The sequence below is a fragment of the Barbatula barbatula genome, assembly GCF_947034865.1.
Source record: "Barbatula barbatula genome assembly, chromosome: 1".
Lineage (NCBI taxonomy): Eukaryota > Metazoa > Chordata > Actinopteri > Cypriniformes > Nemacheilidae > Barbatula > Barbatula barbatula.
Genome location: NC_136766.1, coordinates 14006418 through 14034212, shown reverse-complemented (window position 1 = coordinate 14034212; position 27795 = coordinate 14006418). Strand labels below are relative to the sequence as shown.

Sequence of the window (27795 nt, the reverse complement as noted above, 5' to 3'; positions counted from 1 at the left end):
AAGACGACTGTGCTGTTACCATATTACACATTTTAAAAAACACGATTATAACATATGACCATGTTTAAAGTAATTGTTTAAAGGAATACTATGTAAATAGCATGGTGTTCTAATGGTTACTGTGGTATGTTTTAGATTTTTTTTATGATTTGTGAAAATTTGAATAAGTCTGTGGTAGCTCATAGAAAACTGTTATAGATGAAGGGACGGGGCTTCTTTGTCACTATCTTACACCATTGGCATTTTGGGTGGTAAGATGTTTACAGCCTGTTTACTTGGTGCCTTGTTTGCATTTTTCTAGGAACTTTCGTGCTTTTTATCTTAATAAATGCCTTGACCTGCAGAAGCTCCAGGTTTTCACCTTTAGTGTATTGAACGCATTTAGTGGTCATTATTTGTGATACGCTGATCACTGTTGGTTCAAAGACTTAAATATTCCTAATATTAAATGCTGTCTCATTTTCCCAAACGCACATTAATTCAGTTTTTTCTCTGTGGCCCGTTGCTCTGAAGCTAACTGCTCTCTCTCAACGCAGACCTGAGCAATTACGCCTTTGAAATTATTCCATTTAATTTATTTCTGACCCCAAAGACCCGATTTGTAAGAAATCTTTTCTGTGTCTTAATTATAATGCCTCGTTTATTCAGTTAATTACACATTGCAGTATTCATTAACATGCGTCTATGCGGCATTCGCAAAGAACATTGTTTTATTCTTTAATAAACTCACAACACGCCACCACTGTTCATATCATCAGTTCCCTAGGTATATTTAACATGAGTGTTTATTGCCGCAAGCGGCCCATATCAAAAGCATATCACACACTGCGAAAAATATGTCACAAACAGATAAAAGGCATAACAAAGTGGAAATGTCTGATCTTCTCAGATTATACTTCCTATATGTTTTGGGTGTTACTTCTAACCTTATTCCAGCATTAATGCATGCACATCACACAAGAACACATCTCTTTTAAACTCATTTGCATAGAAGTTGACGGGTATAGTAAAGGTAGCCACGAAGACATTCTTAATAATTGACTCTGAGAAAGTCTCTCTTGGACTGAAGTAAACTCACCGCTCGGTGCTTTCTATTTTTATTGGTTTAATTTTACAGGCACCAATGACCAACAGATGTTTCAAATGTCATCCATTGTCTCACAGGTGTCTTTATCGCTCTTTCCATCAACATTAGCTTTGTGCAGAAATTGATTTGGACCCAGGGACCAGTGTTTGTCTAGTTGGCTGGATCGTACAGCTGTGTCTGGCTTGTTAAACATCTGTGTGAAACAAAACATTGTATCTGGGACAGAAAGATGCCTCACATGACGAGAGGGGAAGAAAAAGTGAAAAAAATGGGCCACTTATTTATAACACTTCAAATATGCCGGGGGCCCAAGTGTGATGCGGTCAGTGTGAAAGGTCACCCAGTTTTGGGACGTGTGCAGGTCTCTCTGTAGGTTTATAATTTGACTAATCTATTCTATAGATAACTGTAATTCTTAGGCATGGGCTTTTCTTCAAAGTTTTGTTTTTGGCTTGGTCTTGTTTCCTATATAGCATTTCTACATTTTTCTGTATTTGTGTCAAGTGGTAAAGGATATTGTTTGTTATATAGTACGTGTTGACCTTGGAGTTAGAGAAAAGGTAGCACTGGTGTCTCCAGGGTTTTGGAAGAGATGGTATTATTATGTGGAAGATTCTACAAATCCTTGAGAGTCCTTTGGATTTATGGGATAAAGGGTTCAAAAACACACAATCCAGTGTCTTGTTTAAATTTGTAACACTTGTATTAACTCAGAAATAATCCACCTACTGTATATGGTTTTACATCTCCATGTTCTACTTTATTATTTGTTTTTATTTAGTGTTTTGTTTAATTTTTTTGCCGAACTAAATAATTTATCTTATATTGCTACCTGATTCTTAAGGTCTGGAAAATAAAACCCTCCAGCAGTCACATCTGCCGGGTAGCTGATTGGTTTTTGGTGGTGAGTCAGTGTAGAGGTCTTACCTATCCTTTGCAGCTCAGCATCATCTTTTTATGTTCTGCATCTGTTCGGTGTACCATTTTGTTTATTGTCTTTATCTATTTTTACCTTTTAAATTCATCTGGTACTTTGTTTCAATTCAAATCTGGGGCTGAATTTTCACAAAACATTCTTGAGAAGAAAATTATTCTTTACTGACAAATTTTCTTCTTAAATTCAAATTAAAGAAAATATTCAAGATGATCTTAAAGTGCACATTGTGTTCTATTTTTGAGTCCCCAAGATCAGGTTTAAATGCTTCCAAGGTCAAAAAACACTGTAATTTTCCTAAAATATGCATTTAATATCACTACATTTCTCAAAGATCTCCAAACTGTTCCCTCCAAGCAGTTTGAAGATTCAGTTTCTCTAAACCTCTCCCTTCCATAACCCCACTGTGCTCTGTGGTCACCTACACCAATTTCTTGTGATTGGTCTTTCCGCATAGACGCTACATTTCAGCTCTTGGAGGCTTATTAATAACCTTCACAAAGATTATTATTAACGTTGCACAGAGATACTAATGTTACAAAAATGGCATTGATTTGTGTTATAAAGATAAGTACACTTATGTAAGCGAAAGGTCCCACAGCAAAACAGTAAACACAGCACAATAAAGCAACCTTAATGTGTTAGCCGCAATGCTAACATAAGAAAATGAAATAATAAAAACGACAGACACTCTACGTTAAACCACACATTTTTACACTTATGGAAGCGAACTGGACCCACAGCTAAACAGAAAAACATATATTAACTGTTATATGCGTTAGCCGCACTGCTAACGTGACTGATTTATGAAACATTACAGCTTGTAAATTAAATCTATACACAATCCTTTATCATAAATCCATGTAATAAAAACGACAGACACTCTACATTAGACAACACATTTTGAGACAATAGTGTGCTCACACCGTATCATCAGAATGTTTCAGTAGGACAGTAATAGCTGCTGTAAGTGTACACCATATAAACACACAAAATTAGCGGTTTTCCCACCATATATAGAATATAATGGAATAAAAATTGAATATTTTTAGTTTGGATTATCATGCTGGGGAAACGAGGGAAAATATTTTATCCTCTTTTTCTTTACGTCATCATCTTTTGTATTTTAAAGTAAAAACAACTACATGCTTGATTTTGCCGCACAGAACACAGCGTCTCCGCTACAGTATATAAACACACAAACTATCAACTATTTTTGTGTTTTGCATGCAGGCGGGATTATGCTGATGTCTTCATTTGTGACTTGTAAAGGTAACACTCAAAAGACTCAAAAGCAAATGACTCGTTAGGGCGGTTCGGGTCGACTCTGTATATTTTTTTTAGAAGATGATATCTTTATTTTTCATGGGCTTTTTTATTAACAATTTTGCAGATCTTTAATTGAAGGAAAGCTACGTTACACACTGAAAAACAGTCAATTTTAGGACATCCAGGTAACGTGCTCTTTAAGAAAATATTTGAGAATTTCTTAAGAAGGAACATTCTTACGAACCTAGTATAATTTATCTTAAGAACATTCTTACATTTTGTCTTGAGAATTGTTTTGTGAATCCGGCCCCTGGTGTTTAATGACATAATGTCTACAGTATATTTGCATCATGATTTCACATTTGTAAGAACGTGACATCTATTGACTTTAAAATAGCTGAATGTATATTTAGAATATAATAACATCAAATTCATTTTCAGTATAAGATAAATGTTGCAGTAGATCTTCAGTGCTTCAAGCAATAAACGTTCTTGCCTGACTATATCAGTATAGATTCCATACATCCTTTTGCATTCACTAATGTAACCAAGTGAGATTTCTGTTTGAAGAAGGATTACTACAACAGACAGTTCGGCCCACATAGAGATCTGATCTCATTGAGTCACTTTGAGATTACATGAGCAGACAGAAAAAACAGCAACAGCTTAAATCATGGCAGTATCTCTAAGAAGCAACAAGATGAACAGCCTACCTTCAAAGCAATACAGTTTTTCTGTTTCTTCAAATAATCCTCCAGACTGACCTGATGGTGAGATCAGATCACTGTGTTGGCCGTATCTCTTCAGATACAGTATAGTATTGTATGTCTAGATTACATATTATTATTTGGTAATAAGTTGTTATAACTTATTAGAATCTAAATATTGCAGGGGGGGGGGCATTTTGTTAGGAGCCCTTTATGTGATTGTTCACTCTTAAGTAGTCTGTCACAATAGTTAAACCCGGGCATTGGTGAGTCTTATAGTATCAGAAAGAGTGTATTATGTGTCCAGCAAAGATACTCATAATGCCTGAGAAATAACTTGCTGTTGTACTCCCATGTCTGCTAAACTATTTTATTGAAAATGTTTTAAACATTGAAATTTGCATCATACATTATCAATATAATCCTGTACAATTGTGGCATGAACTTTTGGAATGTGCTTATTTTTTCAGCTCACTTACCTTAGTAAGCATTTGATAAATATTGAAGCAGTAGATGCATTGGTAATATGAACAGAGAGATGCATCTTTCATGGACTATTCCTCTGTGTCTTCTCTCTCTCTCTTTCTCATAGGTGGAGAAATTCAAGCAGGATCCAAGCCCGTCCACGTGCCTCCACTCAATATTTAACGTGCATACTGGCGATGAAGTTTATCCCTATAAAGAATACAATCACCTGCAGGTTAAACTTGCTACATTTCTCATCCTGTAATCAGTAGAATTATTCATAAATTACTTTCTCTATTATTTAATATGTTCACAAGTTACTGATTGTAAACTAGCTAAATGTAATTGTTTCATATTCTTTCCTTGTTTTTTTAAACAGATTGATTCCTTGTCTCTGTTTTTACTGTACCTGGTAGAAATGATTTGTTCTGGCCTTCAAATCATCTACAATACAGATGAGGTACGGCTGCATGATACAAACTATTTTGTATGTAAAATACAAGTGTATGGAAGTGTATCATAGATGTGATATCTATAAAACCTAAATAGTCTATAAAACCTAAACAAATAGCAAGGAACATGAATATCGTAATCATTGAATTTCATACAACAGACGCCTCCATTTGTTTGTTTGGAACTTTTTACAATACATATTGTTCTAAAGCAAAAGGCAGGGGACATGACGGTTGTGTTTGTATTTATTTATACTTTTAGCGATTTACATTCATTTAACTCCATGGGATCAAACCAGTGCTCTACAATATATATATATATATATATATATTTAAAGCTTTAGGAAAACTGTAAGATGAAGTAATGTTTTTCATAGCAACTGGATTCTTTCTCAAAGGGGCTTGATCTCAGTCCACTTTGCTCATCCTTATTGAGGTATTTGGCTGTTAGGTACATTACTATAGAAGTACAGCCGATTTGAAATAGTTTGGGGCAGAAGCACCATGCCAACGTCTGCTTTTTTTACCACAGAGATTAAAGATGACATGCACAAAAGATTGTGTAAAATGTTTGGTTTATACTGTTGCAGGAAACTGTCTCTGGCTTCAAACCTGACAGGGACTGGGCTAGATGTGGTCACAGTTGATGTAATACTGTAGTTGTCTAAACACACTCTCTTATTTAATCACTGCCTCTTCTTGGTTGTGTGGACTTTATTAATTGAATATTTTATTCTCACCGCGCTCAAGCAGGGGGATTTACTTAACACTCTGCTGTTACATCACTGTCTGTTGAACAACTGCAACTTTTATTTATTCAGCCACATTGGGCTTATCTTTAAAAAACACTTCTCCTCCTAAATGATGCTTTTTTTAGGCAATTGCAGTTTACAGTTACTTTGTTTACGTAAAAGGCAATATCACCTTAATACAGTGGCTGAGCCTTATTCAAAGCTTAACAAATTGTCATAGGTTTTTATGTGGGATTTTGTTATTTGCAAAAGAGGCTTAATTGACCTGCTAAACAGTGTCTAGCCGGCTGTGTAATGCAATTAAAAAAAGCACTGTCATGAAATCAGTGGGCCATTAAATCCATTTATTAATGAACAGCAGAACAAATAAGTGAGAAATTGACAGTTCAAAGTGAATCTTACCAATCTGTGGCAGTTTATTGTTTCTGTGCTTTTGGCTAATTAGCGTAGAAGAATTCATGTGCAAATTTTCATTTTGTGTTAACCAGTCTGAAAGCTTCTTAATACTTTTCACAAATGGGTCTAAAGTCTGAACGTGTTAAGTAAAGTTCATTCCATAATATTCACACCAAAGTGTTATGACCTGTTTTATTAAGTGTATTTTATAAGAGGTTTGTTGTCTTGCTACCCATTTGCAATATGTTGGAAGTATCTGAATGCAGTTTAATTTTATGGTTTTGTTGCAATGAAAAATAAATAAACAAAATAATAAAATGATTTATTTGTAACTGCCAACTGAAGAGCCATTTAGCACGAGAGACATTCAAAATGCGTAATTTGAAGCATATTCAAAACTTAAGGCTTTTAAAAACTCATGTGGTATATTTGGCATATGAGTCATTCGCCCATTAAGAAATGTCATTGTTTAAATCTATAATTAGAAAGACTTTATCACCGAGATAGACGGCGGGCCGCTTCAGCAGTCACTGTAAAATGATTAACTAAAACGCCTTATCCAGCAAACACAAGCGGCTGTGACGATCCATCTTTATCCACAGAAATGAATAGTTTCTCTTCTGCTCTCCTCTCACTCGCTGAAGCTTAGCAAAGGAACGAAAAAGAAAATAGTGCCACCCCGGGCCAGCGGTATTCATTAAGATACCATAAAGCTTGTCGCATTAATCATTTTATTCCAGGCCTAAAAAAGTACTTGAGCCATCCTTCTCTCCTCAGTTTTCCCCACTGCATTTTGTCTCTTTCCTACCTTCCTTACTGGCCCATTTTAACATGCTTTAGGGGCTGTTAAACACTCTTCGTGTTAAATTAAAACCTCTTGTCAGTCCGGTCTCCCCGGGTGTTTGAACATTTCCTCATTTATGTACCATAAAGTCATCATTCTTTCTCTCATTTTGTTTTTTTCTTTGCCCACATTACACAATGGGGATGGGTGGAAATTTATAAGGGGCTTATGACATTACCAGCACCACCCACAGAAATGATGGATTGCTTTTGTTGGCATATATTCTAGATCATTATTCGGATTAAATTCTGTCGTGAATAATCTAAATATTAGACCGGTATCACTCAGAAATTTCTTAGGTATTGACGAATACAACATTAGTATGTAAAACAATCATGGCCTAGAAAAACTTTTAGAACAAACTTACTTTTCAAAGCAGATCTGCATTAGTTAAGCTGCAATGATGTCTGCACAGCAAGCAGAAGAGATGGTTGGAAAGTGTGATGCATTTCTTTGCCATGTTTGTATTTGTAGGTATCGTTCATCCAGAACCTAGTGTTCTGTGTGGAGAGGGCGTATCGTGTGCCAGACTTTGGCATGTGGGAGCGGGGAAGCAAATATAACAATGGAAGCACAGAACTGCATTCCAGGTGAGAAGTGACAACACGTCCTATTACTTTTAAGTAATTCATTCAGTCATTAAATGTAGCTGCCAAAAGATCAATTATAACGGATTAAGTTTTTATAAATCTACGTGGTAATGAAAGTGGAGAGAGAGAGGAATATTATGTTGCAGTGATTTCAAGCTATACACTTGATCAGTGTGGATGTTTCCTGGGACTGAAACCCATAACCCTTGTTAACATAATGCTCTACCAGAAAAACAATAATATTATACATTTTTCTGTACAACATAACGCTACAGAAACACAATTATATTATATCCTATTATTGTGTAACACTTACAGTAGTAGGCATCAAATGTCAGTAATAAAAATAGGAAATGAAGTAATTAAAGTTATTATTGAGAAATATAGAGGTATTCGTTTAAAGCATAATAATTGCTAACTACTAGTCGTGACATCGTAAGACATTTATTAGTGGTTTTATCAAGTGACCATTTGGTCAAATTAGCTCTCATCACATTGACCTTTTGTGACAACACACCCCAATATTAAATATAAATCGCATTTAAAGTAAGCGTTTGAGAAATTCTATACAAAACTTTATGGTTCTGTGACATATTTGTGTGACAACTAGCCCCAATTTCTCCCATACTTAATGAGACCCAGCACCCAATATGTGACCCCTCAACTCATGTAGAGGAGACTCTAGGAACGAGCGTGTCTCTAATGGCCTTCCAGTAAAGATGCCTCTTCATTTCACCTCCACTGGTTTAGCCCATGAGTGAATAAGCTCTGAGGGTACTCACATGGGGAAGCTCCTATCAGACTATTGCAGAGGTTTTTCAGAGTGCTGTGCAGACAGTGTGGACTGTGGAGTGGCACAGACAATATCCTTTTTAGAAGAGCAAGTCAATAGACAGTGACTGGAACACTCACTTTGCCTCTCTCTTTTAACCAAGCTCAATAATAATTCTCTCCATCAATGGTTCCTTATCTTTGCCAAGCACAACATCCGTACTGAGGGCCAATTAGACTATTGACTTGTGCACTTTGCTTTAACTGGATAAAATAATGTATAACATTTAGGAAGATGAATCCTAGATCTTGAAACATTTTATGACAATACATTGAGTCATCAATCTGGGAATAACATATTTTAGAGAGCTGACATCAGACTGTTTATTAAACGAAAGCAAGCAACGACGGAAAAAGTTGAAATATAATATAACCTCAGAGACATGTTTTAAATGTAAATAATATTGGTACCTTGGACCAAAATGAACGCAACTTTCAAAAGATGTATTTGTTACCAGTATACAATTAAATTACATAAATATATGAAATGACCCCTAAATTATACCTGTTATCCAAAAAACAACAATTTAAACTTTCTTAGGCTACTCAGCCTTGCACGTTCTATCAAATTGGAACCTTTTCATGTTTATCAAGCGACACATTTATTCCAGTTGGTATGTTTCATGTAAATGTTTTACTTTGTTGTTTATGTGTGTATACAGTGGGAAAAATACTGAGGAAAAAGCATTTCCCTGATGTGCTGTGAATGGGGCTGCAAAATGTGTGATGGATGTTTGCTGCATGTTTAAATCAAGTGTACTCTGGAGCAACACAAAGAAAATGGAAGTCATTTCGCTCTTTGAGAGTCATCACTTTTAGATTCTGCTGAACTCGTGCCAGATTTTGAGAAGTCACAGAACTCCAAAAGCCTGTCTAGATTTTTTCATGACCATTCAGGCTTCTCTTATCAAAAGCTTTTCAGTTTAGGAACTTTAAATGTCATTACAATTGGAATAATAGACATTATAAAAAGTCAGTGGCAGCCTCCCGGTCTTCACCAGCAGAGTGTTAATGTACTTCATTATAACCTGATAGATATTTCCCCCAATATTCTTTATCCATTTTGCAATTTCAGCTTTACCTGCCTTAGTCTAAAAGCACCATGCCTTTTCAACAACATTGTCAACTCCTACTAATATGTCTTGTGCTGTGCATGCCGTCTGTCCAGGCAGAAAATCAATAGTCACACAAAAATCCTGTGTTGTTGGATTGCGCTCATAGCCTATGCTTTGGTCGGTGAGGGGGAGAGCTGGGTTCTATCATGTTCCTTTCTATTTCGAATTACCCAATTGCCTTTTAGTTTTTCTGCATTTTCATTATTGATTTTTTTCCTCACTGAGAGCAATTGGGCACATTTTTATTGCTCAGCACACCTTGCTCTAATCAAGTACTTTAATCGTATTCTTCACAAGAGTGAGTGGCTTAAGAAGCAAAAATGACAGAAATTATAAGCTTTGTTTAACCTCAAAGGAGTCTTTCATGTATGAAAACAGCTCTTGGTATTGGAACTTGGAAAATAACTTATTTAATGAGAGTTCGGTGTACATTCCCGAAAAGTTCTCAAATAGGAAGTTCAATATTTATTTATCTTAAAATCTGATCTGTTCTATTGTAGCTCATTGGGGTTGGCCAAAGCAGCTCTGGAAGCCATCAATGGATTCAACTTGTTTGGAAATCAGGTACCGCTTTTATCCTCCTCATATATGTGATATTAAGCTTCTTAATGTAATATTTCACATTCACCCATGTAATACAAAGTTTTCTTTTCTTAACCTCATGTTGTTCAAAATCTGTGGCCACGAAACTGTTCTCAAGACAAAATATAAGATTGTTCTTAAGATAAATTCTAGAAAGTTTGTAATGTTTTCTTCAAAAGAATAAAATGACACATGCTTTGAAAATCAATCTTGAGAAAAAAAGTAAGAACTGCTTAAATTATTCTGAAGATTTTTCGGGAATATGGAAATTTAAGAAAAAAATATGGCAGTTAAGCTGAATTTCAAGCTGCTTTTTTCGTGCAACAAAAAAACTGTGTAATGACGACCAAAGAAAATTTTGGTGTGAACTGCACCTTTAATTACAGATCTTTATCTCCTTATATTTGATGCCTTTTGAAGAATTACATAAAAAAATGAAGATTATTAGTAGTTCAGTACACCCAGGGCACACAATGTTCTAACAGCTCTCTTTATCTTTGTAATAACTACTGGAGTAGAAAGTGTGTTCTCTCAAAAATGGATCTAATTCCTTGCAAAAATGTGTTAATGTCAAGCGGGAGCAAAAACAAAGTGATCAAGATTACTGGCTTAGATTGTGTTTGAGCGACCCATTTTGACAGATTTCCAACTTTGATGGATGGTGGACACATCATCTTTTTATATGATTTTGCAGCTCTTTTCTTTTGGAACAGTCATTAGTGGGATTAATTTGTTTTGGTGTTGAGGGAAAGTCAAGATGGCAGTGGGCCACATCCATTATATTTGGTAATGGACTGGAAAAGTGATAACATCCTCTAAGCACATCCGTTTGGAAGAAGTAACCCCTTCACAGACCCAATTTACGCAAATTTAGCTCTTCAGTACCTTGATTGTTAAACACCTTGGTTCTTTCTCAGTTCTTTAGCAAAATTGATGGTGCAGAAAAATGCTGTGGTGATTTGTACCATCACATCACAGTTTTGTTATCTTTTGACCATTGCTAAGTTTGGCTCTCGTTAGCAGGAAACGTGATGCAGTGTGTCTGAACTGACTTTATGGAAGTTATTCCAGAATATAGTGTTGGTATGAATTAATGCTGCCTCTACCATGTGTCTCTCAGTCGGATGGAAGGCGTGCTGTGTCATCACATGGGTTATGTTATTAATGATGCCTCTCATGCTTCATTTCCTCAACTAACTCAGCGTGGGACGTAGACGCCGTGCTTTCATGTGTTTCTCTTCAACGCAAGCTGTCATACACTGTTTGCATTGAAACAAAGCAGGTGGATGTTTACTCCTATATGTTGAAATTATTGTTCAGTTTCCATAGTTTTAAATAAAGCAAAAGTATCATTTTGAAATTATACACTTCATGGCCAAAGATTTTGCTCCTAAACGGTTTGGATATTTCAGCTAATGTTAAATGAGAGAAAATCCTTTATGGCCTTTATTGAGTATGTAGTGGATAAGTAGAAGCTGTTGTAGACTATTTTTGAAGATGTAAACAATAAGCCAGGAGTGTTTATATATATATATATATATATATATATATATATATATATATATATATATAAAATATTTTATTGTTTATTAATTGTATACAAATTTAAATAGAACTACTCAACAATTATTGATTCTTGGCGGAGGTCTAGCGGAAGCTAAGTGTGGGCCACATAACGTTTAATGTTAATCACATTTTAATTTTGTTTTGGGTATATGTATCAAAATTAAAGCCACAATATGGAAGTTGAATATTAGAAAATCACTTGCACACTGTGATATATTTAATGCAGTTGTGTACCAAATGTTCCCAAGAATGTGCGAATCCAGAAAAAATCCTATTTAAAATAATGGCCCGTCCCTTGTCTCCCTTGTATTTGTTGCATATCAGTGTCTTAAAGTCCGGTGCCCCGCAATAACCTCAGTTTCCGGTTGTAGAAACTACGGAAACACGCAAATGCGGAAGTGGTTATACAGCATCTGGGAGGCAGAATCTGTTGTTCGATTTTTATGGATAACCGTTACTCTTTGGCGAGTAAAGGAAACCCCAAAAAGTATTTATGACATCAAGTAAAATTCATTACCTCGTCCCTGAACATAATCGATCTCTATTCGTCTCTGGATGGTGAAAACGACATGTCCCATAATTCCCCACTCTCCTACATAACGTAATTTAGCTTTGCCTTTTTTTGTTGTTTCGAAAGTGTTCCATCTAGCGGTCCAAACTTACATATTGTGGCTTTAAGTAAATATGCTTAGATCTACATAGTTTAGAGAAGTAAAGTGTCTTTACGGTCAGCTAAAGTCATCTCAGTCGGATGAAGATAACACATTCATTCGGAGTCTCCATGTCCCTGACACGCCTCCTATTACAGTTATTCCAAGCATGTAAATTGTTGGTTCAGAAACCCGAATATGCATTTAGCTTCTTTGTGAGCTTCACTTGATCAGCTAAATGTGCCACAAAATAGAGCTCGCTGGATAATCGGCCTAGACACATGGTACAAGTGAAATAGAAATTGTGCTCTCAGTTTAAATGGAGACGTGTGAGGTGAATGCTGAGGAAACAGTAAAGCGATTGCTTGTTCTGATTGCTTGATTCTGACCTTGATGACTATGAAGCAGCCACAGAAAATATAACAATTGTTTCGTAGTGTGAAAAACTTCTTGAGGTGTCAGGCGCATCATTGTGCGCTTACAGAATGCTGTTTTTGTCCTAGCTGTTGTTCATTGTTTTGCTTTGTTTTCACATTCTTTTTACACTTTCTTTAGGAAATGTTCAAGCTGGATATTGTCAGTCAATGTGTCTGACAGAAAGCGGGAAACTGTATGTGTGGCAGTTGTTGTTTTGTCTGTGTAGCCTGGTGGATCTGAGTTTAGTAGCTTCTCTGTGGAGTTCAGGATTTGTTTGACCAGATACACACACACAGGCCTAGAGGTCATAAAAATTTTATGAATTTTAGTATCTGAGAAGCATTATGTGTTTTTTGCAAAATGGGTCTGATTTTATTTTATAACACTTGAGGCATGCATAACTAATCTTAAGATTCTATGGTCCAGTTTAGAAATCTAAAGGTCAAAACAAATCATTATCCAATCAACTTTGTGAAAATACCTTCAACCTCATTATCACCCGTAACAGGCACGGTTGAATTCCACCCATCAAGACAAATTGTGGCAAGATGACAACTACAATGTTTGATTTATGATGTTTGTTTACCTCTGCCCTGCAGGGATGCTCCTGGTCAGTCATTTTTGTGGATCTGGATGCTCATAACAGAAACAGACAGACTCTGTGCTCTCTTCTGCCAAGAGAATCTCGCTCCCATGTGAGTTTTGTTGCCAACTGTGTATAAAGAAACCGCTGATCCTTATTAAATGGGTCATGTCAGTCTTTCTATACCCCCCACGTAATGTTAATTTTCCTCCGCATACAGCATAATGTTAATAAGGGTTTCTTACATTGAAAAAGTTTCATTGTGTGTTCTTTTTTTGGACACTACCACAAATGTTGATAGGGATGCCTGACATTTAGCTAATTATTACAGTCAACCAATAGTTCATTATTACTATGTAATGTAATACATTTTCATAGTACATTTATCCCAAGCGTAAAACTTAATTTCTCGCGATATAACCCCTTTAATGGTATTTGAAAGAAAAGCTATAACAGAACATGTGCTGCATCCATCAACCCGCAGAATGTCTCTTTCGTCCTTTGCCAATATGCATTAGCAATGCACAGGCCTCATTTTTTGGTAATTCAAATGGAGAACGAAGTGTTTTTTTGCCAAAGACCAGGTAAATGACATCAATTAGACCAAATTAAAGTAGTGCATTTTCATGGATTTCATGGATCGAAGTGTACAGGCTTGTGAATCTCATGTATTAAAGCCTCTTGACGTCTCCGACTAATGTGTTATTAATGCTTCAGAGGCTAATGTAGAAAAATATACTATTCTCAGAAAGAATGTGGTAACTTAACCCCGTTCCTTTCATATTTCTTGATGAAAGGCAAGTTTAATAGAGGACCAGTGAGTCACTCAGTGTCTAACGCAAGCACTGTTTTCTCACATAGAACACAGATGCTGCCCTCCTGCCCTGTATCAGCTACCCAGCTTTCGCCGTGGACGATGATGCACTGTATTCTCAAACTCTGGATAAGATTGTCCGCAAGCTGAAGGGCAAGTACGGCTTCAAGCGCTTCTTACGGGACGGCTACCGAACAGCCAATGAGGACAAGAACCGCAGGCACTACAAACCTGCAGAGATGAAGGTTAGTGTGCTTATGAGCATATCACAGGGTGGAAAATAGAATGAAAGGAACAGAACGAAGGGTAAAATGAATAGAGCTTTCATCAGGCGCGTTTATTGGGGAAAGTTATGGCTAGCCTTAGGTTTAGCCATATCATTTAAAAACAGATTTTGCTATGTAGGTTCGCAACAGATCTAATAAATGGCACTCTTTATATGCACTTTATAATCTGGTGCAGATTTACTTATCTGTTTCTCAGGAGAATGCAAGGGCTGTGGGTAAAGTAAATCCCATTTCATTGGGTTTGAAGTGAGAGGATATAAACTCCAGAATTAGCCTGGGAACATGCTGCGTCTGATTCTCAAATGTGAAAGGGGATATTTAACCCACGGCAAATCATCACATCTGCTGCAGGAGCTGACCTCCCACAGTAAAAAACCCACATATAACAGGGAAAGGTTTTTCATGTCCTTATTAGTTTTGCAGTCAAATTAAAATTATTATGTTACATAAATATGCTAAACATTTAGCACAAAGTTTCAGAGTGACAACATAAACAAACGTTACTACGCATGCGCGTGTTCGTGGGATGCAGTTAACTTCCACTACACATTCATAAACAACAGAGTACCTGTAGTTCGTTTCTGATAACAATCAAGAGAAACCGAGAAGAACCGTTACGTGTCTAGACTTGTCACTCCAATATTTTGAGTTTAGATTACCAAGCTCAACCGCTTGATGTCAATGTACGGTTTCTTAAAACACGACCAAACTACAGGACCCATTCAACAAATTGTGTTATTTTTTTACTCGCCCACATGATGTTCAACATGTTTTAAGACCTCCTGGCGTCTTCGGAACACAAATTAAAGATTTTTAGGGATATCCGAGAGATATCAAGGCTTAAAACATGTTAAACGTCACGTGGGTGAGTACAAAATAACACAATTTGATTTTGAGGTGAACTTTCCTTTAATAAAATGAATATACAATAAAATTAATATTAAACAATTATTATACAAGAACATAATAATACAAATTATTATTAACATAAATTAGATTGAATATAAAGAGCTATTTTATTAGACACCATAGCCAAACACATTTTGGCTATGGCCTCTTTCTTTGATTAATTTACATGAAGTAATTTAACTGCCTTTAAATTATGTTATATACTGTTATTAGCCTGTCATGCTTAGACAGATACAAGCTCTTCTTTTGTAGTTTCCATTCAATTGAACCCAAAACTAAGTCATGATGGCAGTGGCTTTGAAGCCTAAATGTCCTAAATTGACTCAATGTGCTCTGTTCTAAATGTATTCATTGAGCAGAAACTTATCCAAAGTGACTTCAAATTAGAGAGTATTTTGTCAATGAACGGTTTTCTACAGAAAAATAATTGGTATATAGGTTTGAAACTATATGAGGCTGAGTGAATGATGACAATATTTTAATTTTTATATCCCTTTAAGGTTTTATTTGTAACAAATTAAAGTTTTTGGTAACACTTTACAATAAGGTGCTATAAGTTAAGTAAATGCATTAACTTACATTATGTAACAATGAACAATATCGTTTTTCTGCATTAATTCATCCTTGGTAATGTTTGATCACGTCAATACATTTATTGATGTTAGTTTATGGTGCATTAACAAATGTTAACGGTTTCAACATTTGATTTTAATAATGTATTAGCAAATGCTGAAATGAATATGAATTCATATTTATAAATGCTGTAGAAGTATTGGTCATTGTTACTTCATGTTAACTAACTAATTGTTAACAAATAGCACCTTATTGTAAAGCGTTACCCATTTTTTCAATGTTCATTGAGGCCAAGACAATTGTTCATGTTAGTTTATTGTGCATTTATTTAACATTTATTCGATATGTTTACCTTTTAAAACCCTCTGTCCCATCTGTATCACTCGCCGCGTTTCTCCAGGTTGGTACAAAATGTAATGTTGTCGGTTTTTACACTGGATTAAATCTAGGCCTGTCTGCCTAATCAGTGTTAAGAATTTAAGACCGCTTAGTCATGAAAAATGGTCCTTTAAATTAGATTCGGTTTTGGTTAAACCCTTTAGTTAGAGAGTAGATTAATTTAGTTATTTTCTCATAAGTTTGAAAAGACGGCTGCGAGTAGCCCCATTTTTGTCCTGAAACGTCTTATGTGAGATATGCCAATGATGCGAGACCGGTCCAATTAACAGCCTTTATTTCATTACATTCTAATCTCTCGCTCTTATCTCCTAATGCCACAGTGATTGTCTGCTGAGATTGCCAGCGGAGATAGAGAAGTCTTAATTACATTTGGGAAAGGTGGAGAGACATTCTGTTCCCCATCAGCCTTCAAAGTGTGGTTTATGTTTTGTAGCTCTTAAGCAGCTCACAGGATTTCAGTTTCTGAAGAGAGATCATTTGAATTCAGGTTGTCGTATAATTGGCAGCGATGAAAAGAGGATCGTGGAATTGTATTAAGAAGGTTTCATGTTCTGAATACCGGGAATGCATAAGCTTGTAGACTAAGTTTTAATTGCGACTTGAATAGTGGGTTGCTAAATGCAGTGTGATTTGCGTTAAATAAAACAACATCAAAAAGTAACACGGGCATGAATAGGCCCACACAAAATTGTTTGGGCTAATCCATACTCGTTTGGTGGGATATTATTAATACAAATGCTTCTGATGGATTACACCCCTAGTACACAACCTGCCCACACATGTAGCCTTAATTTGATATAACCGCCCGTGATGAAATGCTTTCGAGGTTTTCACAGAGCTTCAGTTAGCACTTCAACGTTGCGTCTTTTTACGTTTTTCAAATGAATGCGATGAAAGGAGCTGCAGTCACATAATTTGAATTAATCATTGCTTTTTCACACTCACAAACCATATCTACATCTGAGTTGATTTTAATTTCAAACCCAAGTGATTCATGACCCAGCCCCGGGGAAAGGGAGATGGAGCACTATGGCTTTTTAATGGAGTTTCTGCTTGACTGCTATACTGATACTTTATTTCAACATAATTGTTTTCTGTTTTCCTGAACTGTCGTAAATGGAAAACAGAGGTTGTCCGGCATTTCCTCTCAATGTATTGAAGAGCTTCCATTTTATGTTTGTGCATTTGGCTCCGGGTAATGGATAACTTAGTCAAATTGGGGCTTATGATTCACTATGACTCGTGATTCACTGATCATTTGAATATGTAGTTTTGCCCGACGTCAATCTAGCAACCATAATGGAATTTACATGAATACATTTTACTTTTGTTTAATAAACCAGACTCTCAATCTGTAGTGTGCACACTAACAATTTTAGACAGAATGCTTCCATGGATCTTAATGGACCAGTCGGGACAAGTGTCACGCATTAAGGCCCATTCAAGAATATTAATTGCAAAAAATAACTGTAGTTTTGATCTCTCAATTATACTGTTTCTCTGTATCTTTATCCTTATAATTGTGGTTTAAATTATTAACTTTATGGGGTGGTTTCCCGGGCATAAGACTAGTCGTAGACTAAAATAACTGTTAGAGGTGTCTAAAGTGAAAGTGGCTTGCACCGACACATACTGTATAATACATCACTGCCATTGTTTTTTTGGTCTTAAAATGCACTCAGGTTTGCACGTTCTAGTCCTGGTTAAATGTGCTCCCTGTCCAGGAAAATCGCCCGTATATTTATAGTTAATACTATAGTTTACATGATTTTACTTGCCCATAGGAATTAAGCATTACTCTATATGCATGTTGGGAACAGTCCTTGAACTCGAATATATGTCAGTGGGATTATTGGTAATGACTACGTTCCACTTGGAAGTTAACAACAACAGTCATGTTCTTTAAATAAATGTATGTTAATGTAATGACTCCAGATGTATACGATCTAATTCCCTGTCCTGCAATCTTTTCAGCTCTTTGACGGCATCGAGTGCGAGTTTCCTATTTTCTTCATCCACATGATGATTGACGGTAAGATTGATTGATATTTTACATGATATGATTCGTATAAAAGTGAATGTGCTGTAGTTGCAATGTCGTTTTCTGTAACTCTCCTTCGGTTACCTTTTATTCAGGTGTGTTTAGAAGAAATCATGCTCAAGTCAAGGAGTACCAGGAACTGCTAGAAGCTGTTATTTTCCAGTCTTCTGAGGGTAAGATATAGACACGCACATGCAAGAACATCTTTGGACTGTCAGAGGTTTTCATGTTGTGATGGACCGTGTATTTCAGCCAGTATCCTCCAGCCCCTGCCAATGACTGTTATTTTCGCATTACTCTTTATTAAAGTGGTCCTTCCGTATTCATCTTCCCCTCACTGCGTGTGATTTCCTCAGACGGTTCTCACTCAAGTGCACAACAGCAGCAATGCTCATTATTTTAACAGACCAGAAGACGTCTGTTCCCTGCAGACAGCTCTCACGCTGTCTGACAGTCCTTGAGATCGCCACTTTTCAGAAGTACAAACACAATAACCAAGTTAACCAGTTCATCTGATTTCATGTGCTTGCTGTGAGTCTCAGAAAAACATATGATGGTTCTCTTCTGCCTCCTAAATTGGAAAGCAGTTGGGAGATTTCTTTTGATTTTGGGATGCTTTTTGCAATGTTTGCTTCTTTTTGCTATGTTTCCACTCAATAATATTGATTATAGTGACTAACGCTATTAGTTACTAATAAAATGCACCACAAAACCATTTCAGACCTACACAAGACACCAGCAAATCGTATCTAATTTGATCCTCCACAGGCCACGCTGTTATCCCTAAATACTATTACGTTCCGGCCGACTTTGTGGAGGCTGAACAGAAAAAGCACGGCAGCCAGAAGCGTTTCCCCAGCAACTCAGGCAGTGATGGCATGCTGTTCCTCTGGGGACAGGCTCTCTATAACATCGCTAAGCTTCTGGGTGAGTATCCGATCCATCTCCATGCACGCCTGCTTAGCTCAGGGGTCAGGGCTGCTTCAAATGACATGGACACACACTAAAAGTGTTAACATTCTGTAGATATTATTTTATTTATTAATGCAGTGATTATTTGCTCAAAATCGTTTTGCTCATTTGAAGCAAAGAAAGCACTTTTTATGAACCACTGGAATCCCTTTGAACGCCTATGAGGAGGTGGTTAATACAGCCGAATTATTAGTTAAAAGAGGTCAAGCAGAAATATGTTTAATGATTTGCAGTGCTTGCATGCAATGTTGAGCAGTTTATGTAATGCTTAAAATTCTCTCATCATTTACACACCTTGTTTTGTCTATTTGAAAGGTTTTTGACCTCTCTGAGTCCCTTTTTTCACAATTCGACATTGACCCCCACCTACGTCACATCACAAGCATAATTACTACTGGACAATAACGAAAACTACCATTCTTTTATTCTTAAGAATACCATTTATACATTTTACTATTTAGTTTTTTTAATGAACTGTAACAATCCATTTTGTCACCCGCCGATTGACGTTCATAATAATAGGTCTGAGCTTGTATTTTGGGCTCCGGCAATATTCTGTATTTGAAAGCAACTGACAATTTAAAGTTTGGTCCTAAAAGTGCTCTCTTTGCTCTCCCTTTTAACTAGTCCCCCCTAATGTGTTCAACACCTTATCGCACATCCACATTGATTAATATTGTGGGCAGTATATGCACTGCAGTAAAAGCCAGACATTAGTATTCTGTGGAAAGGGCTTGTTTCAATCAAATAGCTTTAAAGAAAATGCTGGATGAAAGTTCTGCCGCACATTTTATAGAGTCTGCATGTAAACTTATGTGAACTGCTGAACAGACTTTTCTTTAACCCTGTACTGTGTTTTCCGTGTTCAGTGGACGATTTGATCAGCCCAAAAGACATCGATCCCATCCATCGCTATGTGCCATGGCAGGATCAGAGGAACGTCAGTATGCGATACTCCAATCTGGTAAGCTGCGTTGGCAACTCCGTCAACTACACGAATGCTAAAACGTATCAAGCAATGCTGCGTATGAACGGGAGGCCTTGTGCTTTCTTTTAATCTGTCTCAAAGCCACATTTATTATTTGCAGAGGGGATTAGCAGAAGTCCTTACATCTCCATATCAAGTCCAAACCCCCACAGTTGATTTTTTTCCTTTGCAGATCTGTTAGCTTTCAAAGGAAGACCACAGTGTTCTTGATAAGAGAAACCTACAAACTCCTGCTGTTCTGTAGCTGCCACAGATCTCTCCCTTCTGTCCCAGTTTGCCGAATTTCTTTAATATAGCATCTGCTTATTCTAGTTTTACTCCAGTTCTGTTAGATTTGAGTTGTCGTGTGAAATTCTTGTACCTGCCGCGAGGCTGCTTTTCTTTTCTTTTGTTACAAATGAATGCACCAATATTATAGTTATTAAAGATAATTTATAGCTAGATGCTGAATATGGAAATCGTATTGGGGTATGGGGCAGGGTTGGAGGTGTTAGGAATGTCAGTTTCTGATAAGAACGAAGATATGATGCTTCTGTTGTAATGTACACAGATTCGCATTGAATATTAAAGGAGAGGCTAAGGGTGTTGTAACACATAGTTCGTTTAAAATGAACCGAACCCAGTTCACTTAAAGAGAACCAGAAAGGGAATTAGCTGAAAATGATCGTAGTCCTTTTGGTGTTCACAGTATAGTGTAAAAACTGTAAAACGTGTTAGGTCATATTACAGAAGCCAATTTTAAAATATAATAATATTAAAAGAATGGGTTAGTAAATGTTGATATTAATCAAGATTATGTTGATACTGTGATGTTCAATAGGTGGTCATATTAATGAATGTAGCAAACTTGGAACTAGTTGGTGTTCTTCAAGTACTTACAACTCAGATAGACCAACAAAAAATGTATACATTTTAAATATATATTTATCTGAGCCTGCAGTGTCCGCGGCACACGCTGCGTATTTCTGACGGACAGACTGAACATTTTTGTCAAATTTTTTAATTTTCTAATCAAAAACATGTGGAAGAATAAAAACATCTCAATTATAGGATGACGTTGATATTTTTATATTACTTTTACTATTACAGAAACATGGCTGATTTAAGATATCTCCGTAAATCCTTAATAGACAAAATCATAGTCCATTAGAATTATTTAGATATGTACGATGCTCGATTTTATATTGCTAGCAAGATACTGTATGTCCATTAAAATGTTATCTATGAGTTCACTAATGTCATTTCACTAATACAGTCCTTTAAGTGTAAGTCTACCTCATGAGGTGGTAATGAGTGGTTTTGAGTGGTACGCCATTCATTATTCATGAGTGTTACATTGCTGTATGGAACACTGGGAGGAGCCCTGCTGCTCTAAAGAAGGGCACCGCTTATTCCGCGGCAAGCTTGTCTTTTCGGTTTTGCATCAAGGGTGCAGTGACTGAAGGGCACGTGGCTTTGGCTGCTGTTTGTTATCATAGTGTGTGTGGATGATGTAGCAATGTTAAGTGTCAGCTAAAGTTTGTTTATATATTACGGCCTGTCTTTGAGCATCATTATGTGAGTACTCATGCTGTACACGATTGAAAAAGAGTGCTAGACGAAATTTGTGCTTTTCAGATGTCGTTCTTTTATGAAGCTACTGAAGGCTTTCAATAAAACTATACAATGGCTTGAAACTGTGGACCATCGTGTGGCAAACAATTGACTTGAGATTTTTTTTCAAATTCGCTTTCTCTGTTCCATATAAAGGTAACAGCAGATTTAAAACAACGTGTGAGTGAGCAAATACTGATAGCTTTTTCTGTTCTTTTAAAGTCTCCCATACTTTCTTTTCACTGTGCGGACAGATCTTCATGCTGAACCATGTCCTTGCTTAGGGATTAGACAGGCCTTTTCTCCTGATTGATGGATGTTCCCTGTTTCAACAAAGCACAGATGGAGCTCCGTTTAAATTTAGAAGCGATTGTTCAGCAGAGCATCCAAGGTGCAGGAAGCAGTCACATCTCTTTGGCTTTTAAACACTGCGAACAGCTTCAGAAATCTTTCTCTCACTCACATACATGTGTTTTGGGGATGAGGCCTTTTTGCAGCTACTTTGCTGTAGCTGTAGTACTTTGATTCATATTTAATTCGATGCATTAAGACAAATGTATTCCGACACAGTCCTATTGCTTTTGTTGGCTGTATGTTTTATTGTGAAAGGAGAAGTTCTTGATGCGATACTTGTTATATGATGTGGTTGTTCAGGGTTTGAGTACAGGACTGTGGGGATTGGACGCTGAGTGCCTTTAACTGGTTCCACATGAAATCTCCTGTCTGTGTATGTCTCTATAGGCTGAGTAACACCAGAAACATCCTGAAGGACTGAGAACACGCACTACAAATAAAGACGTTACAGGCAGTAAGATCAGGGGCCATATGCATGTGACATGTATTTAGATGTGTACGGTGACATGAAACATGTATATACATGCTCTACATTGTGTTACATAGACACATGAGAAAAAGCAGTGTATATTCTCTCTTGACGGAGTATGAAGCAACAGCACATGAAGTGAGGACATTTATGAAAGTGATGTCTGCCATTTGAATTGCACAGAAATCTATTGCTTTGAATCTATTACTTTATTAATTGCTTTAAATGATGTCAACAGATTTGTGTTATTTATGAACAGGTCAGTTTGGCGGCATAGTGAGTATGAACATTCAAGATGCACCGAAATATCAGCCAATAGGCTGAGAGTGAGCGAGAGAGAGCTTGTGTTCACTGAGCCCTGAAAAGGTTAATAGAAAATTTCCAATGGCCGTCACAATACACACGTACACACACTCTTAGAATTCCAAAAGCACCCCAGTTGTCCACCTCTATTGTGAGAGGCACAAACAAAGCACTTCAGAATGCAGGGGAAAGCGAGAGATTGATGACAAGTTGAAAATATTAAAGAGAGAGAAAGGAGGCAGTGCGTTTGAGCAGACAGTGAAAGGATTGCATGCTCATGACTTTGCAGTAACATATTTGGTGATGGCGCTGAAAGTCATTTCTCAAAGTCTGATTGATGTATTGGAGGTTGATCTCTGACAGCCAGCAGAGTGGATGAATATTGTAAGATATCCCTCATGTGTCACTCAATCAGTTATACCTCCAGACTTTATAATAAAATTCAGCCTCGCTCTCTCACCTAAACACCTTTGACTGTAAGAATGTCATAGTATTGAACTTACAGCTTTCGCTGTTATTTCTTGATTTATATTATTGATAGAGCATTTTTAGGTGGCCAGATTTTTCTAGTATTCAAGTTATGATTATGGGGCAGAGAAGAGTCTGAGGCTGAAAACACTTGAGTGTTTATGGATAATGCTGGCTTTGTTTAACACCCATCCTGAGCCATAACTATGCCTGAATCAATTCATTTTTATAACTTGTATACTAATCTATTGGTTGTATGTGGTTTGCTTTTTCTCTCGCTTGGAAAGTTCTCGTATTGTTTTAGAACAGGTGACATCTGTGCAAAACAATTCCCTGTGGTTTTCTGTGTGGCCGGGTGCGTTTCTGTGTGTAATGTTGCTGTTTGAGGCAGGACATGCATGATCCTGCCCGATTACGTCCACCCACACACTGCCAAATGGCCTGTGTTTACTGAAAAGATGCTGTTATGCTACCGCAATTCTTCACCGAGTACCAGAAGGAGAGGCCAGTGATGCCTTAAGTACTTCATTTGCTGTATTGTCGTTTACTCCTCAAATAAAAGCTAGGCAGTGTTGAAGTCCTCAAAGTTAGAGTCAAGACCAGACAAATGCTCCTGAGGACAGACCAGAAAATCCAAACCACTTGGTTCCCTTTGACCCGTATGTATATCAGACACCTTAAGACGTAAACCAATCGATTCATTAAAGGGATAGTTTAAAATTCTGTTATCATTTACTCACCCTCTTGTAATTTCAAACCTGTATGGCTTTCTTTCTTCCACGGAACAAAAAAGAAGATATTTTAAAGACTGTTGCTCCATTGACTTGCATTGGTTTTGTGTCCATACAATAGAAGGGAATGGGTACCACTGTTGTTCGCACACAAATGGGAACAGAAGTTTTCCATCCACTTCACTCATAACTCCAACTTATTTTGGACAGAGGTATTGTGTATTAATAGAATCTGAGAACACTCAGGTTCTCCTGCAGTGCAGATCTACAGTTCTCAGTAATAAACCTGTTTATCTTCTCTCACTCCACACGCTGCATCTTTGTGAGAATTACATCACACATACAACACCACTGACAACCACCACACTCCAGAGGCTTTCACCTGCCTTGGTTTAATATACATTGATTTTTTTTTCTCCTTGTCATAAGGATTGCCGGCTAGATCTAATATATCTGTGGTCCGTCCGGAGACGGGTTGATGTGTATCGAATTCGCAACAAGGCTTTGTTCACAATTATGCTCCCACCTTCTCCAAAGTCCAATCCCCAACCTTTTCAATTTCTTTAAGCTGCTTGTGGTCAGACATGAGCTGTTGAATAGGGAGCCCCCTCACTCCATTATAAGAGGTTGAATGAAGTCTAAAAGTAAGAGCTTTTTTACCATTCTGATCGTAAAGTTTTTTAGAATATCATCTCTTTTTCTCCTCATTTCTCAGCTTGACTGGGTACTTTATCAACCTAACTCGCCAGCTCCCGGGTTTAATGCCTAAAACAATCTCACTGCATCAACACAACAACTTCTCAAAATGTTGAGACTTAAAGAAGCATGAGATGTTTATAAAAGCAGCAGTTCATATCAGTTAATGGTTTTGCCTTTTGGCGGAAGAGCATTTGACTAGCTAACTGAAATGAGAATGTGTTATCCGGCATCTGCCAGATGTCTCTATTCATCTGCAAGAGGCAGTCGATTAAGTTTGCATTGATTTATCACAAGAGTGGATTTGGGGGAAAGGGCTTATATGAGGTTGAATAGAATGCCACATGACCGGTGTCGGTGCAAGTGTTGTGTAGTATGTTTAGTTTCTCATTCCCCTGGGGTCATAGCTGCTATATTCTGTGTTAAGGAAAAGCACTCAGTTGTTCATTTATAATAATAAACATTGTCTAACCAGCCTGACCTCTATATTGTCTTTTATTTTATTTGCGATGTGATATCATTTTACTAGCTTGTACTTTCGATTAGCTTTTCCACCTTTGTAAAGCTCTTTCAAGCTGTTTTTAAAAGGTAAAACTGTGTAAAGTGTTTTAATCTGGATACCGTTTACTATGGCACTGTCATCTATCTATGTTTAATTAAAGGAATCGTTCACCCAAAAATGAACACAGATAAATATATTTGGAAGAATGCTTTCAACCAAATGTTTCTTGGCCACTATTGACTACAATAGTAGGAAAACTGATTTAACATTTCTTTGTTTCCGATGAACACAAAATAAGATATTTGAAGGAATTTAGGAAAGAAAACAGTTCTGGTGCACTTTCGACTAGCATTGTAACTTTTTATACTATGGTAGTCAATGGAAGCCAAGAACCATTTGGATAACAATATTATTTCAAATAATCTTTGTCTGTGTTCATCAGAACACAGAAATGTATACAGATTTGGAACAACTCAAGGGTGAGTTAATGATGACAGAATTTGTTTTTGGGGGGTGAACTGTCCCTTTAATATGTTTAATTTGGCAAATTCAAAAAATTGGTAAATTGCCATCCCAAATTTAAAACGTACTATCCCTTAACACAAAGAATATGGTATATGAACATAGTTGTACACTCCAATGGTGCAATACCATTCAATACTATTTATAAGACCAATCTGCTTCTTTGTCATTCCTTCAGAACCAGCAAGAACTTGCTGAAAAATTGCTTGAGAATTCATCTCAATTCTTTTATTTGTTGACAGTTGTTGCAGTCTTAAATTATTAATGCAAGGCAAGGCAAGGCAAGTTTATTTGTATAGCACATTTCATACACAATGGCAATTCAAAGTGCTTACATAGAAGAAATTAAAAATATCCATTTGATAAAACAGTTAAGAAATAAGAAAAATAAAAGTAACCAGTTAAGAATAAAAAATAAAATAACACAAATAACAATGCTACTCAAGTTGCAGTGGAAAATAGATTTGTTATAAGATAACCTTCAAATAAGACCCATGGGGCTTTGGAACCACATTTTATAGAGAGATCATTTGACTGATCGGTAACAGAGACAATAATGAAGAGCACTTCTTATCAACGTCAGTCCTATTGGGCTGTTGATAGTTTGTTGTCTGCTGGTTCAGTATGGTACAGACGGAGAGACTGCAGGAGTTTGAAGACCGCAGAGGGACATCTACTAGTACAGCTAGCAGTTTTGCTGGGTTTATATTTACCATCTTCTATTCCTCGCATCACCTACAGTAAACAATCTTTTATACTGTAGCAAGTTAAGAATGTTAAAATGTAAGTAGTGCTTTCGATTCTTTTAAAATAGAAATTTCTACTATTTTAATCGGATCAAATATGCTTTCAAATGCTCTCTTTGTTATTTGGAAAATCAGGAAATGCCTTGACAGTTTGCACTTCTAATGACAGTAAATGGGGCAAATATGCATCAGGTGCTCCTTATGTTTCCATGACCCGGTTTCACGGACAAGGCTTAAGACTAGTCCGAGACTAAAATGAACGTGTGACCTGTAAACCTGCCTCAGCTGAATATGACTTGCCTAGAAATTTCTTTAAATATATCAGTGCCGTTGTTTTGTCTCGAGATGCACACCAGTAATGTATTCTTGCCATTTTTATAAAAGCGACACAAATATCGTAATTCAACTAAGGGATTGTCTTGGCTTAAGCTAAACCGTGTCTGTGACACCGAGCCCATTTCTAACACCCTTTTGTTTTTATTCAGGTTCAAGTCATTATCGGTTGTAATTAATGGCAGACTATGCCGACAACAGTGCTTAATTTACATGTACAGGAATAAAAACATTTCTGTTGTCGCTAGTGGCCCATGAATGACACGACACGCCCGCCCTTTAAGATTTTTCTCACTCCCAGTTGTGTGGCTTTTTAAACTATTGAAGGTGCACAGTTGACACTTTTTGAAGACTATTGCACCTGTAAAGTTAAGCCTGACATTCACAACCCTCCCACATGGGTGACTTAAAGCTGCTTCCATCCACCTGAACAAAAATGTGGCCTCCTCGGCAGCTTTCTTACAGAGCAAAATAGCAGTCTAGAGTCTGTTGATCAACTCTTGCGATGACTCACTACGCTGCCCCCTCAAAATGGCAGCGCCAATATGTCAATTTAACTCAAAGCTTGTGATTTGCCCTGTGCACCAAGCACTTATCTCTGGTGTTTCAGTGAAAGCAAACAAAAACAGCCTGCCTTGCATACATTTACTATCTACCTGCTCTGACTGATAGATTTTTCATTCTTGACATTTTATGTTTTCAGGTGGATTCAGGTGCAACAGGTGTGTCATTTACATATCAGCCGATTGAAATGCGCTGGGGTTTTGAAGTGTGCAGGCTGTGGATGGTGTAATGGAAGCTGGGAGTGTGGTGTTTGTCCTCTGTGTGTAGGGAGAGGGCTTTAGCCACTGATTG

The 27795-nt window shown here is 36.9% G+C and overlaps 2 protein-coding genes across 3 annotated transcripts in view; one reads left to right on the top strand and one right to left on the bottom strand.

Annotated features, from left to right (window-relative positions):
• The window catches only part of itfg1 (integrin alpha FG-GAP repeat containing 1), a 110623-nt gene extending 106081 nt beyond the window's left edge, over positions 1 to 4542 (bottom strand). Inside the window, exons 1-2 of the mRNA XM_079456883.1 lie at positions 4477 to 4542; positions 4004 to 4054 (exon numbers count right to left, since the gene is read on the bottom strand). Of these exons, the coding sequence (XP_079313009.1) occupies positions 4004 to 4054; positions 4477 to 4488 (63 nt within the window). The 5' untranslated portion in view covers positions 4489 to 4542. The remainder of the gene's footprint in view (positions 1 to 4003; positions 4055 to 4476) is intronic.
• The window catches only part of phkb (phosphorylase kinase, beta), a 55611-nt gene that overhangs the window by 10424 nt on the left and 17392 nt on the right, over positions 1 to 27795 (top strand). For both annotated transcript variants that reach the window (XM_079456860.1, XM_079456859.1), the window contains 10 exons: positions 4590 to 4697; positions 4842 to 4922; positions 7381 to 7496; positions 9943 to 10006; positions 13257 to 13352; positions 14102 to 14299; positions 18197 to 18254; positions 18359 to 18436; positions 19032 to 19190; positions 20105 to 20199. In XM_079456860.1, coding sequence (XP_079312986.1) covers positions 4590 to 4697; positions 4842 to 4922; positions 7381 to 7496; positions 9943 to 10006; positions 13257 to 13352; positions 14102 to 14299; positions 18197 to 18254; positions 18359 to 18436; positions 19032 to 19190; positions 20105 to 20199 — 1053 coding nt within the window. The remainder of the gene's footprint in view (positions 1 to 4589; positions 4698 to 4841; positions 4923 to 7380; positions 7497 to 9942; positions 10007 to 13256; positions 13353 to 14101; positions 14300 to 18196; positions 18255 to 18358; positions 18437 to 19031; positions 19191 to 20104; positions 20200 to 27795) is intronic.